Source organism: Palaemon carinicauda, unplaced genomic scaffold, assembly GCF_036898095.1.
Source record: "Palaemon carinicauda isolate YSFRI2023 unplaced genomic scaffold, ASM3689809v2 scaffold477, whole genome shotgun sequence".
NCBI classification, from domain to species: domain Eukaryota; kingdom Metazoa; phylum Arthropoda; class Malacostraca; order Decapoda; family Palaemonidae; genus Palaemon; species Palaemon carinicauda.
Genome location: NW_027171736.1, coordinates 110,210 through 131,230, shown reverse-complemented (window position 1 = coordinate 131,230; position 21,021 = coordinate 110,210). Strand labels below are relative to the sequence as shown.

The window sequence follows — 21,021 nt, the reverse complement described above, 5'->3', positions numbered from 1 at the left end:
AATTTGGCAAGACTAAGGTTTGTTATTTGGGTCACGAGGTTGGTTTGGGTCAGGTGGCTCCGAAACAAGCTAACCTCGAGGCTATTATTAATTTGAAAAGACCCAGTAATGTCAGAGAGGTGAGAAGGGTTTTAGGTATGATTGGCTATTACCGAAGGTATGTTAGAAATTTCTCAGACCTTGCTCAACCTCTTACAAAACTCCTAGAAAAGGGTCAGAAATTCTTTTGGTCGCAGCAATGTGAGGAAGATTTTAATAAGCTTAAATCTGTGTTGTTGACTAACTCCATTTTAATTTCTCCAGATTTTCAAAAGCAATTTATCATTGCTGTGGATGCCAGTGACGTAGGAATTGGTGGTGTTCTCTTTCAAAGAAATGAGGAAGGGGAAGTTCACCCGGTATCTTATTTCAGTCGTAAGTTATTGGCGGCTGAAAGAAGATACTCAACAATTGAAAAAGAAGCCCTTGCTTTGGTCTGCACCCTTATGCACTTTAAACCCTATGTAACCAATTTTATTTTCCCCATAGAGGTCTGGACTGATCATAACCCACTGGTTTTTATTGAACGGATGAAAGGAGCCAACCAGAGGATTTTGCGCTGGGCTCTCTTTCTTCAAGAATTTAAATTGGTGATAAAGCACATTAAGGGTTCCGAAAATAAGATTCCTGATGCCCTTTCCCGAAATTAATTAGTTTGTTTTTCTCACTCGTACGTCACCCTGCTCGTTTCTCCAATAGGTTATAATTTTTTTTTTTTTATAGAGTAAGGTATTATCACTTGATCTTTAAAATAATGGTAAGCTAAATAAAGCTTTTGGTTTGTATTCCCTAATGGTATTCTCTGATGATGTAACCTATTTTCGTTTCAGATTTGCTGCTCTATTTTTGTGTTTGCATGTTGTAGGTTGTCTTTATTCTTTCCTTACAGGTTTGTTAGTATCACATTTATAAAAAAAAAAATTCTTAATTTTTGTTTCTTATGGGAGGAAGGTATTAAATGTTAACGTAATTTTTCAGTTTCTAGTCAACCTTGTGATTTTGCTAATAATTAATATTATGGCATTTACTATATAAGTATTTATCTTTAAGTGAGTTTGTATTGTATATATTACAGAAGTTAAGTTTTACTGTGGTGATTTTGCGCCTCCTCCCGCTCGTTAAAGTTTTCGAATTACCCTTTTAACTCTTTTATTTTTTTTTTTTTTACATTTTGTGCTCGTGACTGGAGACCTCGGTGAGGGAGGTTATAAGAGACAGTGCTTGTGTTTGGAAGGACAGTTCGGGCTTTCTACAGAGGCTATACCCTTTTGACCTCCAGCTGCCACACTTAAAAAAAAAATTTCAATGCCTTTGGACGTAGTTAAGAGTGCTGTCCTTCGCAGGTACGCTTCTGGCCACCTGCTGTGTTGCGTCCTGCTTGTATTGCAGGTGATTTGAGCCACCTGCGACCTTATCTTGCTGCCACCTCAGTGGAAGATTTTTCCTGAGGTGTTAGGAGCATTTGCTTCACAGGACGTCATTGAATTTACTGCAGCTGTGGGGGGCCTTGATGCCCGTCAGGAGGCTAGTAGGGAGAAAGATCCCAGGTAAGCGTTCTTATTTTGTATGGTCGTGCAGGACCTCTCGACTTCTCCTTCCTGAAGCTTCTGTGTTCCCCTGTTGGAGTTTTGGAATCACGGCCTACTGTAAGGAAAGACGTGTGTTATTCTGGGATCATCGACTTGCCTTCTGAGTGTGAGGAGATAATTTTTGTTGTTGTTGTTATTCAATATAATTTTTTATGTAGATACATTTACTATAATGAACTGTTGGAACAGGCTTAATTTTTTGCCACTTTTGGTTGGTTTTGCTATTATTCTAAATTCGTGTAATGTTAACAGCCCCGTGGTTTTATATTATTGTTTTATAATAAGTTTAGATTATAAATATAGTTAGGAGATTAAGTGTTTTCTCCCTGTTACTCTTCGCCTTCCTTCTTTAGTTATAGGTATTGTTTATTATATTCATTTTGATCTGGCCAGTTATGTTATGTATGTTTGACGTATTCGTATTCATGTGTTTCTCTTTTTTATATCTGTTTAGTTTTCAGCTGTTAGGAATCCCAAGAGATTATTTAAGGACTAGTGTTTGTCCTTGGTAGTCACAAGGTTGACTTTAATTATTCTTGGTTTGTTAATAAATATTGGTGAGTTTTCCTGAGTGTTTTCGTCTCCATTGACCATCTTTTGCTAGATTCTATGTAACAACACTAAGTGTGCATCCTTTAGTGCAGACAAACCTGCACCACGGCCCAACAAGGGTAGTATTAATATGTATATATATATATATATATATGTATATATATGTATGTATGTATGTATGTATATATATATAATTACATATATATATATATATATATAATATATAATTATATATTATATATATATATATTATATATATTTATATATTAATATATTAATACATGAATATATATATATATATTATATATATAAAAATATTATATATATATATATATATATAAATTAAATATATAATATATATATATATATATATATAAATATATATATATATATATATATATACAAATATATAAATATATATATATATATATATATATACAAATATATAAATATATATATATATATATATATATAAACATATTTATATACTGTATATATATATATATATATATGTATATATATAAATAAATAAATAAATATATATATATATATATATATATATATAATAAAAAGTAGGTTAAAAGACAAAAATTAATGGCAGTCCAGAATAGGCGAGAAGGAAGAGCGGAAACAACGGCTCTCCATCTGAGCCAAAAGTAAATAAAGCTAATCACAGGTGTGTGAGCGGGAGTGGTAGCAAGCTACCCCATCCCTTTAACCCCCGCTAACTAGCGGTGTGGGTAGTTAACCCTCCCTAAATTTTAATGGCTCCTCATTTCAGCTCCGCCGTAAGTATAACCCCTAATAAATAGCGTGGTTTGTACTCCAGTTATGGAACAAAATATTTTTAAAAGATTCAGAGTCTCAAGATATTGAGCTTCCAACACCTTTAAGTGGGGATCCCTTTTAAGCGTAGAATTGAAATTCATTCCTAAAATTGAGCTTCACCTACACATGGGATCCATTGACCTTCCATATATATATCAGGATATAGATTTACTTCCCGATCACGAGAGAAATGGTCAATAGTAGTTTTGCTTGTAAAAAACTTGAACCTATTTATATCAGCCCACTGAATAATTTTTCCAATTGCAAATTGTAGTTTTCTCTCAACCATTGCCATTCTAGCTCCAGCAAATGATATGGAGAAATTATCCTCCAATAGTGTTGAGAGAATATCTTGGGGAATGACTGAGGATATCCCATAATTGCTAGTGCAAATAGGGTTATATATATATATATATATATATGCGTGCGTGTGTGTTTGTGTGTGTGTGTATATAGTTTTCTATCGAAATATGTTGCATCTGGAACTTTAAATATTATACCACAATTAGTTTTAGTTTTTGAAATTATATGTCTATTGCATCATGAACACCATCACCAAAGACTAATTCATGCTTGTCTCTTTCATGCTGCTGAAATTGAGCCAAAAATTATTTTCAAAAATGAATTTACTCCACTATAGGATTGGTGTATACAAAAGAGATGACATACATAGGAAAATTTTCTCAAAAATTTCTCAACACAACACTGGACGGATAAAAAGAAAAAAAATAAGAAAAAAAATCATCCCTTTCTTTTGTTATAAACGTAGTAATCGTAGGTTATAATCTATGATATTCATCTAAAAGTTTACGAAATTGTTGGTTCTTGAGTAAAATGTCACCTATGCTCTGCATGTGATCCCAAGCTACCTAGGCAACGTAACCGTTAGGTTAGGCATGCATACAGCATTGAGTATGAAAAGAACTGCTGTTTGGCACTGGATCCTCATATTAAGTTGAATTCTACTGTACAGGGTACCAGTTTAGGAGAGCAACCGTTGCTTTTCAATGGAGTATACGTAAAAATTCAAGTAAATATAAGTAAAAGTTCAGGAAAGTATACGTTAAAGTTCAGGATAGTGTAGCATCCTTTTTGCGAAAGTATACCTACCAGTTCAAGAGAGTAGTATTCGTACCGATAATGGAAGAAGTCCACTAAATTTCAGTTACTTAAACAATTTTATGCACTTACTGTTTAGCTATCAAGATACATGAAAGAAACCATGGGACCTTTTTTTCCATCTTAGGCAAAGGGCTTGAATATTAGCCTACAACTCCTCTGGGGTGAACTTTATTAGGATATGCCGAGGTTTAAATCTTTATACAAAGGTTAGTCTTGTGTTGATTTTTTTCTAAAGTGAGTGGCTGCCTGGGAATTCTAGTTAGGAGAATTAACATATGAATACACAGAAGTAATAAGATTGTATTGTACTTAAAAAAGGAAGAAGCTATCAATGCACAAATACACACACAAACCGAGATAATCACCATTATAAACGCTGTTTGTTTACACTTTGAATAGAAAGAAATCGTACTAGGGTACTTCAAAGAAAATGGTATAAACTGAACTCTAGGGGAGACTAAAGGTAAAAGAAAAAATCTGATATTTTCCAGTATATCACAAAATTTTCAAGAATACAAAGAAAAATATACGACCGTGTGTGAGAAATGGTACTAATACATCATTGCAAAGGATTACCGAAGGGTTGGATAGAGAAAGCAAAAACACAAGAATGGAAAAAAAACAAACAAACAAATAAACTAAAATAATGTTTAATGAAAATGCAGAGACAACAAATAAAGGTTTCCAGCAAAATTATCTCTGTATATATTTTCAAGTGCATATTATTCATTCAGTCTAGCGCAGAATCATCTGCCCTTCATTTTTGTATACATTTCATTATTATATGCAAAGCGTGGGCTTTACAACACGTGGTTATTTTAAATGAACATGTAACACAAGCACACGTGATTTCAATCAATGTAGATATCTCCCACGAATGGCATTTAATACCGAATTCTATCTTGGGAATATATATCCACTTGGAATTCATTTTATGGTAACAGCTTCTGGCCGGATGGAGATTCAAAACCTCACCTGTTCGGCTGAAAACTATGCCTGTAGTGACCCTACCGACTGAGTTATAAAGAGGGATAAAAGTTTATGACAAATCCCCGTATACATTTACATTGATTGAAATCACGTGTGCTTGTGATATATGTTCATTTAAAATAACCACGTGTTGTAAACTCACGATTCAGCTATCATAGTGGAGATGGGTTTGTTTTAAGCCTGTGAACAGATTCCTAAATTTGACAGGATTATGAACGGAGATTTGTCATAAACTTTCATCTCTCTTGATAGCTCAGTCGGAAGGGTCACTACAGCAATGTTTTCCAGCCAAACATATGAGGGTTCGAATCTACAACCTGCCAGAAACTGTTACCATAAAGTGAATTCTAAGTGGATATTTATTCCCAAGATAAAATTCGGTAGTAAATGCCATTCATGGGTGATATTTACATTGATTGAAATCACGTGTGCATGTGATATATATATATATATATATATATAGATAGATAGATAGATAAATAGATAGATAGTTTTATATTTATATATATATATATATATATATATTCATATATATATTATATATATATATATATTATATTTACATATATATATATATATATATACATAAATATATATATATATATATATATTCATATGTTTATGTTTATATATATATATATATATATATGTATATATATATATATATATATACATATATATATATATATATATATGAATACATATACATATATATATATATATATATATTTACAAATATATATATATATATATATACATATATATATATATATATATATATGCTTATAAGTCACTAAATAGCGTGTGACAATATTTTCAGCCAAGGCCACAGGAAAAATAAAAGAAGGCGTACCGAGCGCTTTCGTGTTATTTCATTGTACCTCGAAAATGTGTTGAAATAACACGAAAGCGCTCGGTACGCCTTCTTTTATTTTTCCTGTGGCCTTGGCTGAATATATATATATATATATATATATGTATAATATATATATATATATACAGTATATATCTATAAGTATATATATATATATATATATAAATATATATATATATATATATATATGTATTTTTTTTCATATATAAATATAAATATATATATATATATATATGTGAATTATATATATATATATATATATATGTGTGTGTGTGTGTGTGTGAGTGTGTGTGTGTTATATATATATATATATATATATCAAAGCACATAGTTTTTTAAGATCGAAATCACTGTACCTTGGGAGTAACATATCAAAAATAAAGTCTTATATGCCATATTTTTCTTTTATTTTCTATCAAACTTTATAATTCATAATCAAATCTAAATAAACACTAAGGATGTTTGCAATTTAATTTTTGAAGGGCATAAGATATAATCAACAATTATTTTTCAAAAGGAATTTGAAGCAATATGCTGATATGATATCTGACACAATCACCATATCCACCACTATCACTGAGAGAAATGTCTAGACAGAGCATATATGTATTCTATGAAGGTCCTTCAAATCACAAATATGTTTATCTTATAAGATAAAAATTCGTTACGAAACAAGTCAAATCAAACTCTGTGGTATATCCATTATACCAGAACAACTTGTCACCCCCCCCCCAAAAAAAAAAAAATCTAATGTTTAATGAGTATCTACAGTAGTAGGGGTAGTAATGAAATATATCTCTAGTCAACTGGTATATATATTTATCAAATATTCCGGGAGCATAAGAATCATTTAGATTTGGGTCTGAGATTATACCGAGTTTCTAACATTTTCGACCAACTTTACTTCGTTCAATATGATCGCTATTTACCTTTCAATCATCGTATGTTCATTTAACCTAAAAAAATAATACGTTAATATTTAGAATAAATTATGAAAAATAAAATCCAACAATCACTCATATGCAATTTCTCAAACTTTTGAAGTTTCAGTCCTAGTGCAGATGGAATAATGAATATGCAAAATTAAAGGAAGCGGAGTATAGTCTGTGCTCTCAATATATATGTTAGTCATATTAATATGGAAATGAAATGGTTTTGAAAGAGATCATCTGTCCTCAAGAGTTTACTGCCTAAAAACATGGGTAAAAATAGTTTATCAGCTTTGAGTGGTGATAAAAAAAATATTTCTTGTTTTGAATTTAGTTTTTTAGCTATTTTCAAAATAATTGAGTTGCTACATAAAAAGAATGGTGAATCGTTGATATAATCTAGTGCAAAATTTCAACACCGATGACTGTTTGGTTCTTTAGCATGCCCGAAACAACGCTATGTCCTAAATTATTTCTACATGCCCAAGAGGTCTCCAACTATCATGATCAATCCTTTTCCAACACTTTAAGGCATCGTTAAATTCTTCAACCTTTCACTTTTATCCTACACTAGAAACAGTTCATAACCAAAACTTTCATTCATATGCACTATCCAAATTTCCCTTAAGGAGACGATATTTGCGCTAACCATTTTCACTAAGTCCATAATTCAAATCAGCCGTAAATAAACGCCAAATACCAAGAGTTTACTACTCTCTCATATATCCACACTACAAGTCAGCCATAAATGAATAAGGATTCTATGGGTTAACCACTCCCCCATACGTCCCCAGTGAAACCCGGGCTTAAATAAATACAAACTTCACCAATTAACCTGGAAACCCTTGTTTGGTACCATATGACCTGAAGATCGAGTAATAGTAATGGGTCACTGTCCGGGAGCAGGATCGCACAAACACATCTCATCTTTATAAAAGCCAGGAGCGACGTGCCTGACAAAAGTCCCCAATGGGACCAAATCCTCATATAACGTGCCAAATGTTAGCTTGGTAATCCGTAGCAAAGCGGACAAAAGGTGGAAATCCGTAGCAAAGCGGACAAAAGGTGGAACTTTGAATGACAACTATGTTAGATTAAGCGTTCTTAGCCTAACCTCTTTCTTTATAGTCATCATCTGAAATGCTACATCTCAAATACTTAGGAGTATCTGATGATTCCATTTACCCACCATCCATAATAGCATTCGTTGTTCCAGATATATCTCAATTGGCTTGGCCATTAACTATACTTCACAGCACCAACTCCATCTACTGTATATTGTTTATAAATCTTATCTAATACTTTCTCTGTTACTTTCTCGGGTGAATGCCCCTTTCCGATTGTGTTTTAAATAAGGATATATGACTTAATAGAAAAGGTTTTCCACAATAATAGAAGACGATCTGAGCGCTGAACGATATCTCATACTTTTCATAAAATTTTGGAATAGAAGGAACTTAATCCAGATTATACATACTTACATACATACTTACACACACACACACACACACACACATATATATATATATATATATATATAAATATATATATATATATATATTTATATATATATATATATATATATGTGTGTGTGTGTGTGTGTGTGTGCTAGGCTGTATATCTTAGCCATCCATCTTCAGCTACGGATATATAAATGGATGAGCAACTTGGTCGAGTAACGAGAGCTTTTGGTGTGGAGGAAATGCCCCCCTAAATCTCCATGAAGTCGCTGGCAGCAGGGTGTCCGATTGGTTCTAAGGCGATAGGAAAGATGTGTTTTTGGCTTTTACTGCTGATGCACGTGGGAGGATCCTGCTGGAATTAGTATGGACCAGCATGGGTCACTTGCCTTAGTTAGATAGGAAATGCGCATAAAAAAGAACTGGGCATCCTTTGATGAATTTACCCAAAGAATCCTTTGTTAATTTAGTTGGTATATGGAAAATGAAAAGGACAGAATGCCCCCATGTACAATGTGTTATGAGGTACTAAGAATCTTACGGTTTATAGATACGGAAGAAAAATTTAATATTGGTAATCCTAATGTTAAAACTATAAATCAGATGGGGTAGTTACAGCAAGAGGAGTGTGAATTTAGGAAATGACTTTTGATATATAGACCCTAATAGAAACACTCTGTAAGGGAATTGGTAAAATATCTTGGATCAAGGCAATACATATATATATATATATATATATATACATATATATATATATATATATATATCTATAAATATATATATATATATATATATATGTGGTTAAGAAGAACATATGGAGTTGGAAAAGAAGGGGTAGGAGTGATAATGAAACCCAGAGCGGAAAATGCATCAACGGAATGAACTGTAATTAGTATATTGTATCCTGGAAAGTCTAAGTCAAATCTGTAAATTATTATTATTATTATTATTATTATTATTATTATTATTATTATTATTATTATTATTATTATTATTATTAACTGCTAAGCTACAACCTAGTTGGAAAAGCAGGATGCTATAAGCGCAGGGGCTCCAGAAGGGAAAATAGCCCAGTGAGAAAAAGTAAACATGGAAAAAATTAATATTTCAAGCCCGTTAACGACAATAAAATAAATATTTTCTATATAAACTATAATATAAAAAAAAACAAGAGGAAGATAATTAAAATAGAATAGTGTGCACAAGTGTACCCTCAAGCAAGAGAACTCTAACCCAAGACAGTGGAAGAACGTGGTAGAGAGGCTATAGCACTACCCAAGACATTAGAACAATGGTTTCATTTTGTAGTGTCCTCCTAAAAGAGCTGCTTACCATAGCTAAAGAGTCTCTTTTACCCTTGGCAGTAGTTAATCCCTTAACAAAAGAAGAAGAATCGAGTATTATAGTTTGCTATGCACAAACAAACGATTTACCTGAAGAAAGGAGATATGAATACTATGAAGTACTGAAGAGTCAAATAGATGAGATCCCTGAGTGAGATATGATAATTGTTATTGGTGGATTCAATGCTGAAATAGGTAAGAATAATCAAAGTATAGAGAATTTGATGAGTGTTAAGGGTCTATGCGAAGTTGCAAATGACAATGGGGAACACTTTATAAGTTTCCGTTCAACAAACAATCTTGTTTAAAGATGTACCCTTTTTCCAGAACAAGGCCATCCACAAATTTACAAGGACTTCACTATGCGGCAATTACAAAAATCAAATAGATCACATAGTCATTAATAAACAGAGAAAGAAGACTCTGATAAATGTAAGAAGCTATAGAGGTGATAATATTGGTAGTAATCACAAGCTCCTCAATTCCACACTGAATATATATATATATATATATATATATATATAACTGTATATATATATATATATATATATATATATTTATATTTATATGTGTGTGCGTGTGTCCTTTGACAGGCCAGACATTACTACATTGAATCCTTCTCTCTAGTTAAGGTTCATATTCTTTTACCTACTCATACACCGAATAGTCTGGCCTATTCTTTACATATTCTTCTCTTTCCTCATACACCTTACAACAATTAAAATCACAAACAATTCTTCCTCACTAAAGGGGTTAACTCCTGCAATGTTATTGTTCTATGGCTACTTTCCTCTTGGTAACGGTAGAAGAGACTCTTTAGCTAAGGTAAACAGCTCTTCTAGTAGAAGCACACTGAAAAATCAAACCATTGTTTTTTGGTCTTGGATAGTGCAATGGGTTTCGTACCATGGTCTTTCACTATCCTGGGGTAGGGTTCTTTTGCTTGAGGGTACACTTGGGCACACTAATTCTATCATATTTCCCTTACTCTTGTTTTTCAAAGTATTTATAATTCATATATGAAATATGATTTTCAATGTTGTTACTTTTCTTAAAATATCCTTTTTAATTCATTTATTTTTGTACGTTCATTATTTCCTTTCTTCAGTAGGCTATTTTTCCTGTTGGGGCCTTTGGGCTTATAGCATTTTGCTTTTCCAATTAGGGTTGTAGCTTAGAAAGTAATAATATATATATATATATATATATATATATATATATATATATATATATATATATATATATATATATATATATATACATTTACATATATATATATATATATATATATATATATATATATATATATATATATATATATATATATATATATATATATATATATATATACACACCTACCATGCACTATATATTAGAAATCCATGTTTGCCAACGGTTATATAAGACGATGAGTAACTTGGTCGAGTAACGAGAACTTTGGGTTTGAAGGAAATACCTTCCTAAATATCGATGAAGCCACTGGCAGCTGGGTGACGGATTGGGACTAAATTGATAGAGTATATGTCTTTATGGCTTTTACTCCTGACACAAGGGTTATCTTACTGCAATTAGTATGGACCAGAAAGGGTCACTTTCGTTAATTAGATAGACAATGCGCATCACAAGGAACTGGCTATATTTTAATGAATGAAGCCAATGAGTCCTCTTTGGATTTAGTCAGTCTATGGAAAACAAAAGTGACAGAATGACCCTAAATCCCGGGTTCAGCGGGGTACTAAGAATCTACCGGTTCATATATACTAAAGAAAAAATTAATAATGGTGAGTGGAATTTTTGAAATATATATCAAATAAATAAGTTACAGCAAGTGGAGGGTGAATTTATGAAATATAGTTTTGATATTTTGGCCCTAACTGAAACATGTTGTAAGGGGATTGATAAGGAAATCTTACATCAAACTTATATATATATATATATATATATATATATACTGTATTATCTACTCAAGAAGAACAGATTAAGTTGGAAGAGAAGGGGTAGGAATGATGATAACTCTAAGAGCAGAATAGGCATTAACAAAATGAAGAGCTGGAAATGGTATATTGTCACTTGTCAAGTTTAAATCAAAGCAGTGCAATATGAGTATTATAGTTTGCTCTGCACCAACAAATGATTTTCCTGAGAAAGGAGAGATGAATATTATGAATAACTGAAGAGTGTAATATATGAGATCCCAGATTAAAATATGAAAAATATTATTGTTGACTTCAGTGCTGAATTTGGAACGTATAATCAAGGTATAGACGAAACTTCAAATGAAAATGGGCACACTTTAAAAGTTTGTGTTCAACAAACAATCTTGTAACAGGAGGTACTCTTTTCCAGCAAAAGAACATCCAAAAATATGCAGGACTTTACAATGTGGCAAATACAAAAATCAAATAAGTCACATAGCCATTATTAAAGAGAGAAGGATGACTCTGAGATATGAAAGAAATGTTGATAAAATACCTAGGTTTTCTACAACCAAGATTCTGGAAGATGAGCACAGAGAAACATATATACAGTAGACCCACGTCATACGGCGTCCCCAGCTTACGTTTTTTTCACGTTACGGTGTGGAATACAAGTTTTTTTCGTCCCCTCGTTACGACATTTTCCCAACCTTATGGCATCGAATTCCAAAAATCAAATATGGCGGTTTCTACGCGTACAACTGTGCGAGTCAGTAGCTTACCACCACGCTCATATGTCACTACATACATCACTAAGAATCTGGTCTGCTATTGGTTAGCGTCACGGTGATACTAAGATGCCGATACGCTATTTGCCGAAATTCCTCCCACAATGCTTGAGAGAGAATCTTGTGTGCGTTTCGTAAAGACATGATCTCGTGTGAGTGCTTGCGATATTGTTATTTTTTGTGCATTTTAATGCTTAATTATAACTTCAATTCGTTAGCTATGGGTTCCCAAGATTGCTAGTGAAGTTAAAGGCAGAAGTAAGAAGATGATAACTATGAAAACGAAGCTGGAGATCATAAAGAAATATGAAGAAGGCATGCACATTGTTACCCTCGCTAATACGTACGGCCATAACCAATCTACAATTGGTACAATTATTAAGAATAAGGAAGCCATTAAAGCTAGTAAGTCTTCTAAAGGCATTACTGTCCTTGCCAGTGGAAGGACCTCAATCAACAATGAGATGGAGAGACTCCTTCTTCTGTGGATTAAAGAGAAGGAAATCGCTGGTGATACACTCACGCAATCGGTAATTTCGCACAAGACGAGCGCCATCTTTGCCGATGTCGTGGAAGCCCAGAGAGACAGCAGAGGTGAAGGAACGTCACAGCAAGCCCCCCAAGAATTTAAGGCTTCTCATGGGTGGTTTGATCGGTTTAGGAAGAGGACTGGCATTCACTCAGTCATCAAGCATGGAGAGGCGGCCAGTTCTGACAAGAAAGCAGCAGAAGAATTCCTCAAGAAGTTTGAGAACGTAATTTCCAGAGAAGGCTACATTCCTCTGCAAGTTTTTAACTGCGATGAAACTGGCCTCTTCTGGAAGAAAATGCCCTGCCATACATATATCACAGCTGAAGAAAGGAAACTTCCTGGCCATAAACCAATAAAGGACAGACTAATGCTCGCATTTTGTGCAAATGCTAGTGGGGATGCTAGTGGGGACTTAATAATTAAGCCCCTACTGGTATACCACTCAGAAAATCCTGCGGCCTTCAAGGCATAAAATATTACGAAGGAGAGGCTCTCGGTATTTTGGAAGTCTAATGCTAAGGCCTGGGTCACGAGGACCATATTTATTGAGTGGATAAACGTCTGCTTCGGTCCTGCTGTCAAGAACTATTTAGAAGAAAACGATCTTCCTCTGAAATGTCTCCTGGTGCTGGACAATGCCCCTGCTCACCCTCCTGGCCTTCATTAAGGTTCTCTATCTGCCACCAAACACCACCCCTCTCCTCCAGCCTATGGACCAGCAAGTGATTGCCAACTTCAAGAAGCTTTACACGAAGTATCTGTTCAGAAGATGCTTCGAAGTGACTGAAAGCACTCAACTTACCCTCCGTGAATTTTGGAGGGGGCATTTTGACATCGTTCAATGCCTGAAGATGATCGACACAGCTTGGAATGAGGTTTCACGGCGCACCTTGAACTCCTCACGGAAGAAACTGTGGCCAGCTGTTGTAGCAGAACGAGACTTTGAAGGTTTTGATCCCTCAACCGAAGACGAGGCCGTTGATGATCCTGCCACTGAGGGTGATGTTGAGGAAATAATTTCAATCGGAATGTCCATGGGGCCTGTTGTCGATGAGGCTGACATCCATAACCTTATCCAGGAGCACAGGGAGGAGCTTACAACTGAAGACTTGAAGGAGTTGTAGGCAATGCAGGTGACCATCATTCAAGAAGACCATAGCTCTAGGGGTGGCGAGGATGGGAGGGAGACTGACGAAATGACAAGGCTGAAATAAGGGAAGCTATCGGTTGTTAAGAAAACCTTACGAGTTTCATTGAAAAAAAAAAAAAAAACACCCAGAAAAACTTCACACAAGTCGTCTTATGCAGAGTGTTAATGATAAGTGTATGAATCATTTTTGGAATATGTTGAGGAATAGTCAGAAACAGGCTTTTTTGGATAGATATTTCTCCAAAAGAGAAGTGTCAGAAAGCAAAGACGATAATAGTGATTCTATCAAAAAAGCTAAAAAAGAGTAAATTTTTAAGTTCTAAAAAAAAAATCATACAAAACAAAATTTCAAAAGACAAATATAATGAAAAAAAATATGTTTTTAATTCTAAGTGTTTATTAGAAAGAATGAATTTATTATTAAGTGTACATAACATAATTAGCATAGATACGTTTTTATATCTACCGTCTACTCCCCCTTCTGCCTCCACCCTCTACCAGCTCACGTCACGTTACTCCAAAGGTAAATAAAATATAAATTTTTCCCTTACAGTACTGTAGAGAATATAATTTTTATTTATAATTTTGTTTATTTATATACTCTACAGTACTGTACATGTATATTATATATAAGTATATTGTAGTACAGTGCTTACTATACTACTGTATTGTATGTTGTTGCATTCTAATTTTCAATGTTTTTACCAGGGGTTTTTCAAGCATTAACTATTCTATTGCCCGCCATACTACATTTTCACCATACGATACCAACTCCGGAGCGGATTAGTGTCGTAATGCAGGGCCTACTGTAATTGAATATAGGAATCAGTTAGCAGTCTTAGATACTTTAAGAGACGGAAAGCAGGCAATTAATGAAGAATGGTGTGATATTAAGAGCATATATCAATAAATAGGTAGTGAAGTTTTGGAGCATGCAGTTACAAGGAGAAAACCACAGACATCAAATGATACTTGGGATACTATAAAAAGAAAACAAAGACAGAAATTGATCGTGAAAAGTTCAAAGTAGTGAAAGTTTAAAGGTAGAGCACGCTAAATATTCCAGTATACAGTAGATAGTGAAATCAAAAGAAAAGCCAGGAATGACTGGAGAGAAAATATAGATGAAAGTAGATGAGGCTGACAAAGCTATGAAATAAGGGAGTGGCCATGGCGTAAAAATTGCTCACAAAATTACTAATGCAATCTCTACTAGGACAAAGAAGAAGATCCATATACCCATTAAAAAGAGACGAATCTGTTATAACAACATAGGATGAAAAAATACAACTTTGGATAAAACACTAGTAATGTCATGAAAAGGAGAAATTAAAGGAATAATTCGATTGATATAACTGAGGCTCAGGAAGATTATTATTGGTCCATGAATGAATTCAGTGTGTTTGAAGTCTAAGCAATCATGGAAAGCCCCTGGATGCGATGGAATAACTGCTGAGATGATATTGATAAAAAATGAAATGTCTCCCAGAAAACTTACAAGATTATTTGGTAGAATTATCCAAGTCACGATTGGCATTTTTTAGCAAAAGGTCTAATTATGTGATAGATTATTTTTTCTTTTACCTTTGTGAATGTATATTATTTGATTATGATCAAATTAAACTTGTAATCGGTAAAATATTAAAAAAAAAAAGATTAATCTGTACCAACCGTGTGTCACACAATTGTACATAATTCCTTTTGTATATATTATGCTTGTATTTTCGCTCTTCCCTCGCACTAAACGAACATGAAAATTCATGTCTGCTGTTTCCTCTGTAACATTGTCTGTCTTGTTAACTTGTTATGTCCTGTTGCCTTGAGGTTTTGTATATAAAGGAGAGTGTTTCTATAACTTTATAACTCAGTTGATTGCATCCTGCCTTTGAGTTCACAACCCTCTCTCGGCCCGTCACATTGGTAACCCCGGAGTGACTCGCTCCCACTGCCTTCCACCCCTACCTCCCTCGCTCCTCCATCGTTGGTACTATGACGGAGACAGTTCTACTACAGCAGTTGGCGCTGCGGCCGCCCCATTGAAACTTTCACCGTTCGCCAGCGGAGAAGCGTTCGCTTGGTTTCAACGCGCAGAAGTCCACTTTCGTATCAGGGGCGTGACTCGCTCACCCACCAAAGCGGATTATGTTCTCGAGGCAATACCCGAGGACACCTTCCCAGAAATATCTGACTGGTTTTGTGAACAAGGAGACACCCCAATAGCGTATGACGCCCTCAAAAAATACCTTCTGCTGCAGTATTCGCCGTCGCCAGCCGCCTGTATAGCAAAACTTTTTCAGCTCTCGCAACAACCATTGGGGGACCAAAGGGCTTCGCTTGCCCTCAGGGAGATGACCAGTATCGCTCGCCTTCAACCTGCCGCAGACGGCTCTCCTCGTGAGGTGAACCTGCTTTGTGCCCTTTGGATACGCCGTTTACCCGAACCTCTACGCGCTGCCATACCCGATATCGATAGTTTACCCTTAAAGGACTTGATGACCAAAGCCGACGCCCTTATGGACAGCCATTTCAAGACCTCCATCAACGCCTCCATCCCTGACGACGAGAATGCCTATTCAACGTCAACCGAAGCTGACATGAATGCCGTAGGACATACACGCCTACCCCGTGACGTGCCGAAGCGGCGACAAAGCCGCCCACCACCCACCAATCGCTCGCGCTCCAACGAACGACTTCTACAGCCACTTACTATCTCCCATCCACCGCAGTTTTGTTACTACAACTTCAGATTCGGGGCAACCGCGAAAAAATGTGCCAAGGATTGTCAGTGGCCAAAAAACGTGTAAGTAGGCCATCGCTTGTGACGGTGGCCTTCCATGTTTCAAATCTTTTCTTTTTACATGGTGCAGGAACGGGCGTGCGATTTTTGGTAGACACAGGTGCTTGTCGTTCTCTTTTGCTAAGGAAACTCTTCAAGGCACGACGTAGTCTGTCTACATCTGCCGACGTCCGCTTGGTAGCTGCCAACGGATCTGTGATACCCACCTACGGTTACGAGAACCTCACATTATCGTTTGGAAACGGTAAATTCAATTGGAAGTATCTCGTTGCTGACGTCACAATGCCAATCCTCGGTGCGGATTTCCTCTCTCATTTCCACCTTCCGGTCAATGTTGCCCACTGACGATTGGTCAACGCAGACACGTACTTGTCGACACCTCTTCAACCTGCCCCCTCTAACCTCGCTCTCCACATCAGCGCACCCACGTATGCCTACGCCCACCTCCTCACGTCGTACCCGGAAGTTTTCCGTCCAGAACTTCGCAAAACGCCCACGGTTCCTGCCAAGCACGGTATTTATCACCATATCAAGACGACGGGACCCCCAGTCTTCGCAAAATTCAGACATCTGGCACCGAAACGATTGGCAGCCGCCAAACAGACATTCGCCGAAATGGAGAAAATGGGCCTTTGCCAAAAGGCCTCCAGCCCAAGTTCGTCACCCTTATACATCGTTCTGAAGAAAGACGGCTCCCTCCGTCCGTGCAGGGATTACAGGCGCCTTAACATGCAAACAGAACTGGATCACTACCCCCTCCCAAACATTGCCGATGTGACCTCCTACCTGCACAAAGCGAAGGTTTTCTCTACGCTCGACCTCTTGAAGGGGTATTATCAGGTGCCTAAGAACCCAGAAGACATCCCCAAGACCGCCATCACCACTCCGTTTGGCATATACACCTTCAATTACTCCTGTTTTGGCCTTCATAATGCTGGGGCAACGTTTCAACGTCTCATGGATGGCATCTTAGGGGACCTCCCTTTCTGTGTATGTTATGTGGATGACATACTTGTGTTCTCCTCCTCAAAAGAGGAACACCTCCGTCACCTGCGCATCGTGCTCGACCGCCTGTAACAAAACGGCCTTGTAGTCCGGTACGATAAGTGTACCTTTGGCGCCAAAGAAGTGTCGTTCTTAGGGCACCGTATCAATCCTGAAGGAGTCCATCCCCTCTCTGAGAAGGTAGCAGCTGTTCAGAATTTCCCCGCGCCCTCGACCGTCAAAGCTCTGCAGGAATTCTTGGGTATGACCAACTATTAATACCGTTTTCTGCCAGCCATTGCCGCCACTCTTGCTCCCCTCTACGCCTCCCTTAAGGGCAAGCCAAAGGACCTGAAGTGGGGTTTTCTTCAAGAAGCAGCCTTCTGCAATGCAAAGAAGGCCCTATTAACTGCTGCGGCTCTCACTTTTCCTATCCCACACGCCCCTCTCTTTCTCTCCACCGATGCCAGAGACGTCGCTATTGGTGGAGTACTCGAGCAGGTGGTCAAAGGCTCGCCCCACCCATTGGGCTTCTTCCGCAGAAAACTGTCCAAGGCAGAATCGGGTTATTCTACCTTTGATCGAGAATTGCTTGCGGTGCACTTAGCTGTCCATCACTTTCGCCTTTTCTTAGAAGGTACGCCCTTCGTCATTCGCACAGACCACATGCCTCTGGTGCACGCCTTCGCTCGACAGTCTGACGCCTGGTCCGCCCGTCAACGCCGACATCTCTCCACCGTGGCTGAATACAATTGCACCCTCCAATACATCCCTGGGAAAATGAATCCCGTTGCCGAAGCCCTTGTCAAGAAACACGTTGACTGCCGTTCAACTGGGATTGGATTACAACGCCCTGGCTGAAGCCCAACGACAGGATCCAGAGTATCAAGCTTGTAGGACATCCTGCACGTCCCTCCGTTGGGAAGATTTTCCCCTCGAAGACTCCAACACCACCCTCCTCTGTGACGTCAGTACTGGTAGACCGCGACCTTGGATTCCTGCTCCCATGCGCTGACAGGTGTTTGATTTCATTCACGGCCTTTCACATCCCTCGTGCCGTTCTACTGTACAGCCGCTGAAGGCAAAGTTCATTTGGCACGGCATTTCTAAGGATGCTAAGGATTGGGTCCGCGCCTGTACTTCTTGCCAAACTTCCAAAGTACATTGACACACGGATTCAGGAGTGGGCACCTTTCCTCAACCTCAGCGTCATTTCGCACACATTCACGTCGACGTTTTAGGCCCCCTACCCACATCACAAGGACATCGTTACCTGTTTACCGTCATCGACCGCTCCAATCGTTGGCCTGAAGCCATTCCCATGGAAACTGCAACGTCTGCCTCATGTACATCAGCCTTACTCTCTGGATGGATTTCAAGATTCGGTATCCCTAAGCATATTACTTCTGACAGGGGAACCACTTTCACCTCTCAATTGTGGACGTCATTAGCGAATCTCCTGGGCATCACCCTACATCAGACAACGGCCTACAACCCCGCTGCCAATGGAATGGTTGAACATTTTCATCGCACCCTCAAAGCAGCTTTGATGTCCTGCTGCAAGGATTGCAACTGGTTTACTCAGCTTCCCTGGGTCCTCCAGGGACTAAGCACCACTCCTAAAGACACCCTCGATGTCTCGGCGGCACAAATGGTGTATGGCGACCCGTTGGTCGTCCCTGCCGAATTGTTTCCTTCTACAACCTCCTCCGACGATCTCCAATGCATACGTCACATTGTGGGAAAATTTACCCCATGCCGCCAGTCTTACAAGCCCCCTGCGCAACATCACATACCAACAGACTTGCACTCTGCAACGCATGTCTTCCTGCGCAACGACACTAGCAAGCCACCACTAACACCCCCTTACACGGGCCCTCTCCTTGTGATCCGACGCAGTCCGAAAGCATTCCTACTAAACATTCGGGGCAAAGAAGACTGGGTCTCCATTGATCGTCTAAAACCTGCTTATCTTCTGCCAGATGTCCCGCCTACAATGTTTGGTATTGAGTAGTGATCCGGTTTTGTTTGCATGTTCAGGTGCCCGTAATCCCCGCACGGGCGGAAGGAGCCGCCTTTCTTCAAAACGATATGTAAGGGCGACGACCATGGGCTGGAGGCCTTTTGGCAAAGGCCCATTTCCTCCATTTCGGCAAACGTCTGTTTGGCGGCTGCCAATCGTTCCGGTGCCAGACGTCTGAATTTTGAAAAAAGACCGGGAGTCCGTCGTCTTGATATGGTGGTAAATACCGTGCTTGGCAGGAACCATGGGCGTCTGGCGAAGTTCTTGACAGATAACTTCTGGGTACGAGATAAGGAGGTGGGGGTAGGCATCCGTGGGTGTGCTGATGTGGAGAGCGAGGTTGGAGGGTGCGGGTTGAAGAGGTGTCGACAAGTACGAGTCTGCGTTGACCAATCGTCGGTAGGCGATATCGACCAGAAGGTGGAAATGAGAGAGTAAATCCACACCGAGGATTAGCACTGTGACGTCAGCAACGAGAAACTTCCAATTAAATTTACCGTTTCCAAACGATAATGTGAGGTTCTCGTAACCGTAGCTGAGTATCGCAGATCCGTTGGTCGCTACCAATCGGACGTCGGCAGATGTAGAAAGACTACGTCGTGTCCTGAAGAGTTCCCTTGGGCAAAAGAGAACGACAAGCACCTGTGTCTACCAAAAATCGCACGCCCGTTACTGCACCATGTAAAAAGAAAAGATTAGAAACACGGGGGGCCACCGTCAGAGCAATGGCCTACTTACACATTTTTTGGCCACTGACAATCCTTGGTACATTTCTTTGCGGCTGCCCCGAATCTGAAGTGGTAGTAGCAAAACTGCAGCGGATGGGAGGTAGTAAGTGGCTGTAGAAGTCGTTGGTTGGGGGGCGAGCGAGTGGTGGGTGGTGGGTGGCTTTGTCGCCGCTTCGGCACGTCACGGGGTAGACGTGTGTCTCCTACGGCATTCACGTCAGCTTCGGTTGACGTTGAATAGGCGTCCTCTTCATCAGGGGTGTAGTCGTTGATGGAGGTCTTGAAGTGGCTGTCCATAAGGGCGTCGGCTTTGGTCATCAAGTCCTTTATGGGTAAACTATGGACATCAGGTATGGCAGCGCGTATAGGTCTGGGTA

At 38.0% G+C, this 21,021-nt stretch overlaps 1 protein-coding gene across 1 annotated transcript; it reads left to right on the top strand.

Annotated features, from left to right (window-relative positions):
- The first annotated feature begins 12,381 nt into the window (after positions 1-12,381).
- On the top strand, positions 12,382-14,086 carry LOC137636980 (putative CENPB DNA-binding domain-containing protein 1). Its single transcript, XM_068369308.1, has 3 exons — positions 12,382-12,411; positions 12,649-12,835; positions 13,932-14,086. The coding sequence occupies exons 1-3, from the start codon at positions 12,382-12,384 to the stop codon at positions 14,084-14,086; spliced, it is 372 nt and encodes a 123-aa protein (XP_068225409.1).
- The last annotated feature ends 6,935 nt before the right edge of the window (positions 14,087-21,021 follow it).

Coding starts and splice junctions, on each gene's coding strand:
- LOC137636980 (XM_068369308.1), top strand. CDS start 12,382: ATGGCGGTTTCTACGCGTACAACTGTGCGA. Junction 12,412..12,648: donor CTACGCGTACAACTGTGCGA/GTCAGTAGCTTA, acceptor TCAATTCGTTAG/CTATGGGTTCCCAAGATTGC. Junction 12,836..13,931: donor TAAGGAAGCCATTAAAGCTA/GTAAGTCTTCTA, acceptor CCTCAACCGAAG/ACGAGGCCGTTGATGATCCT.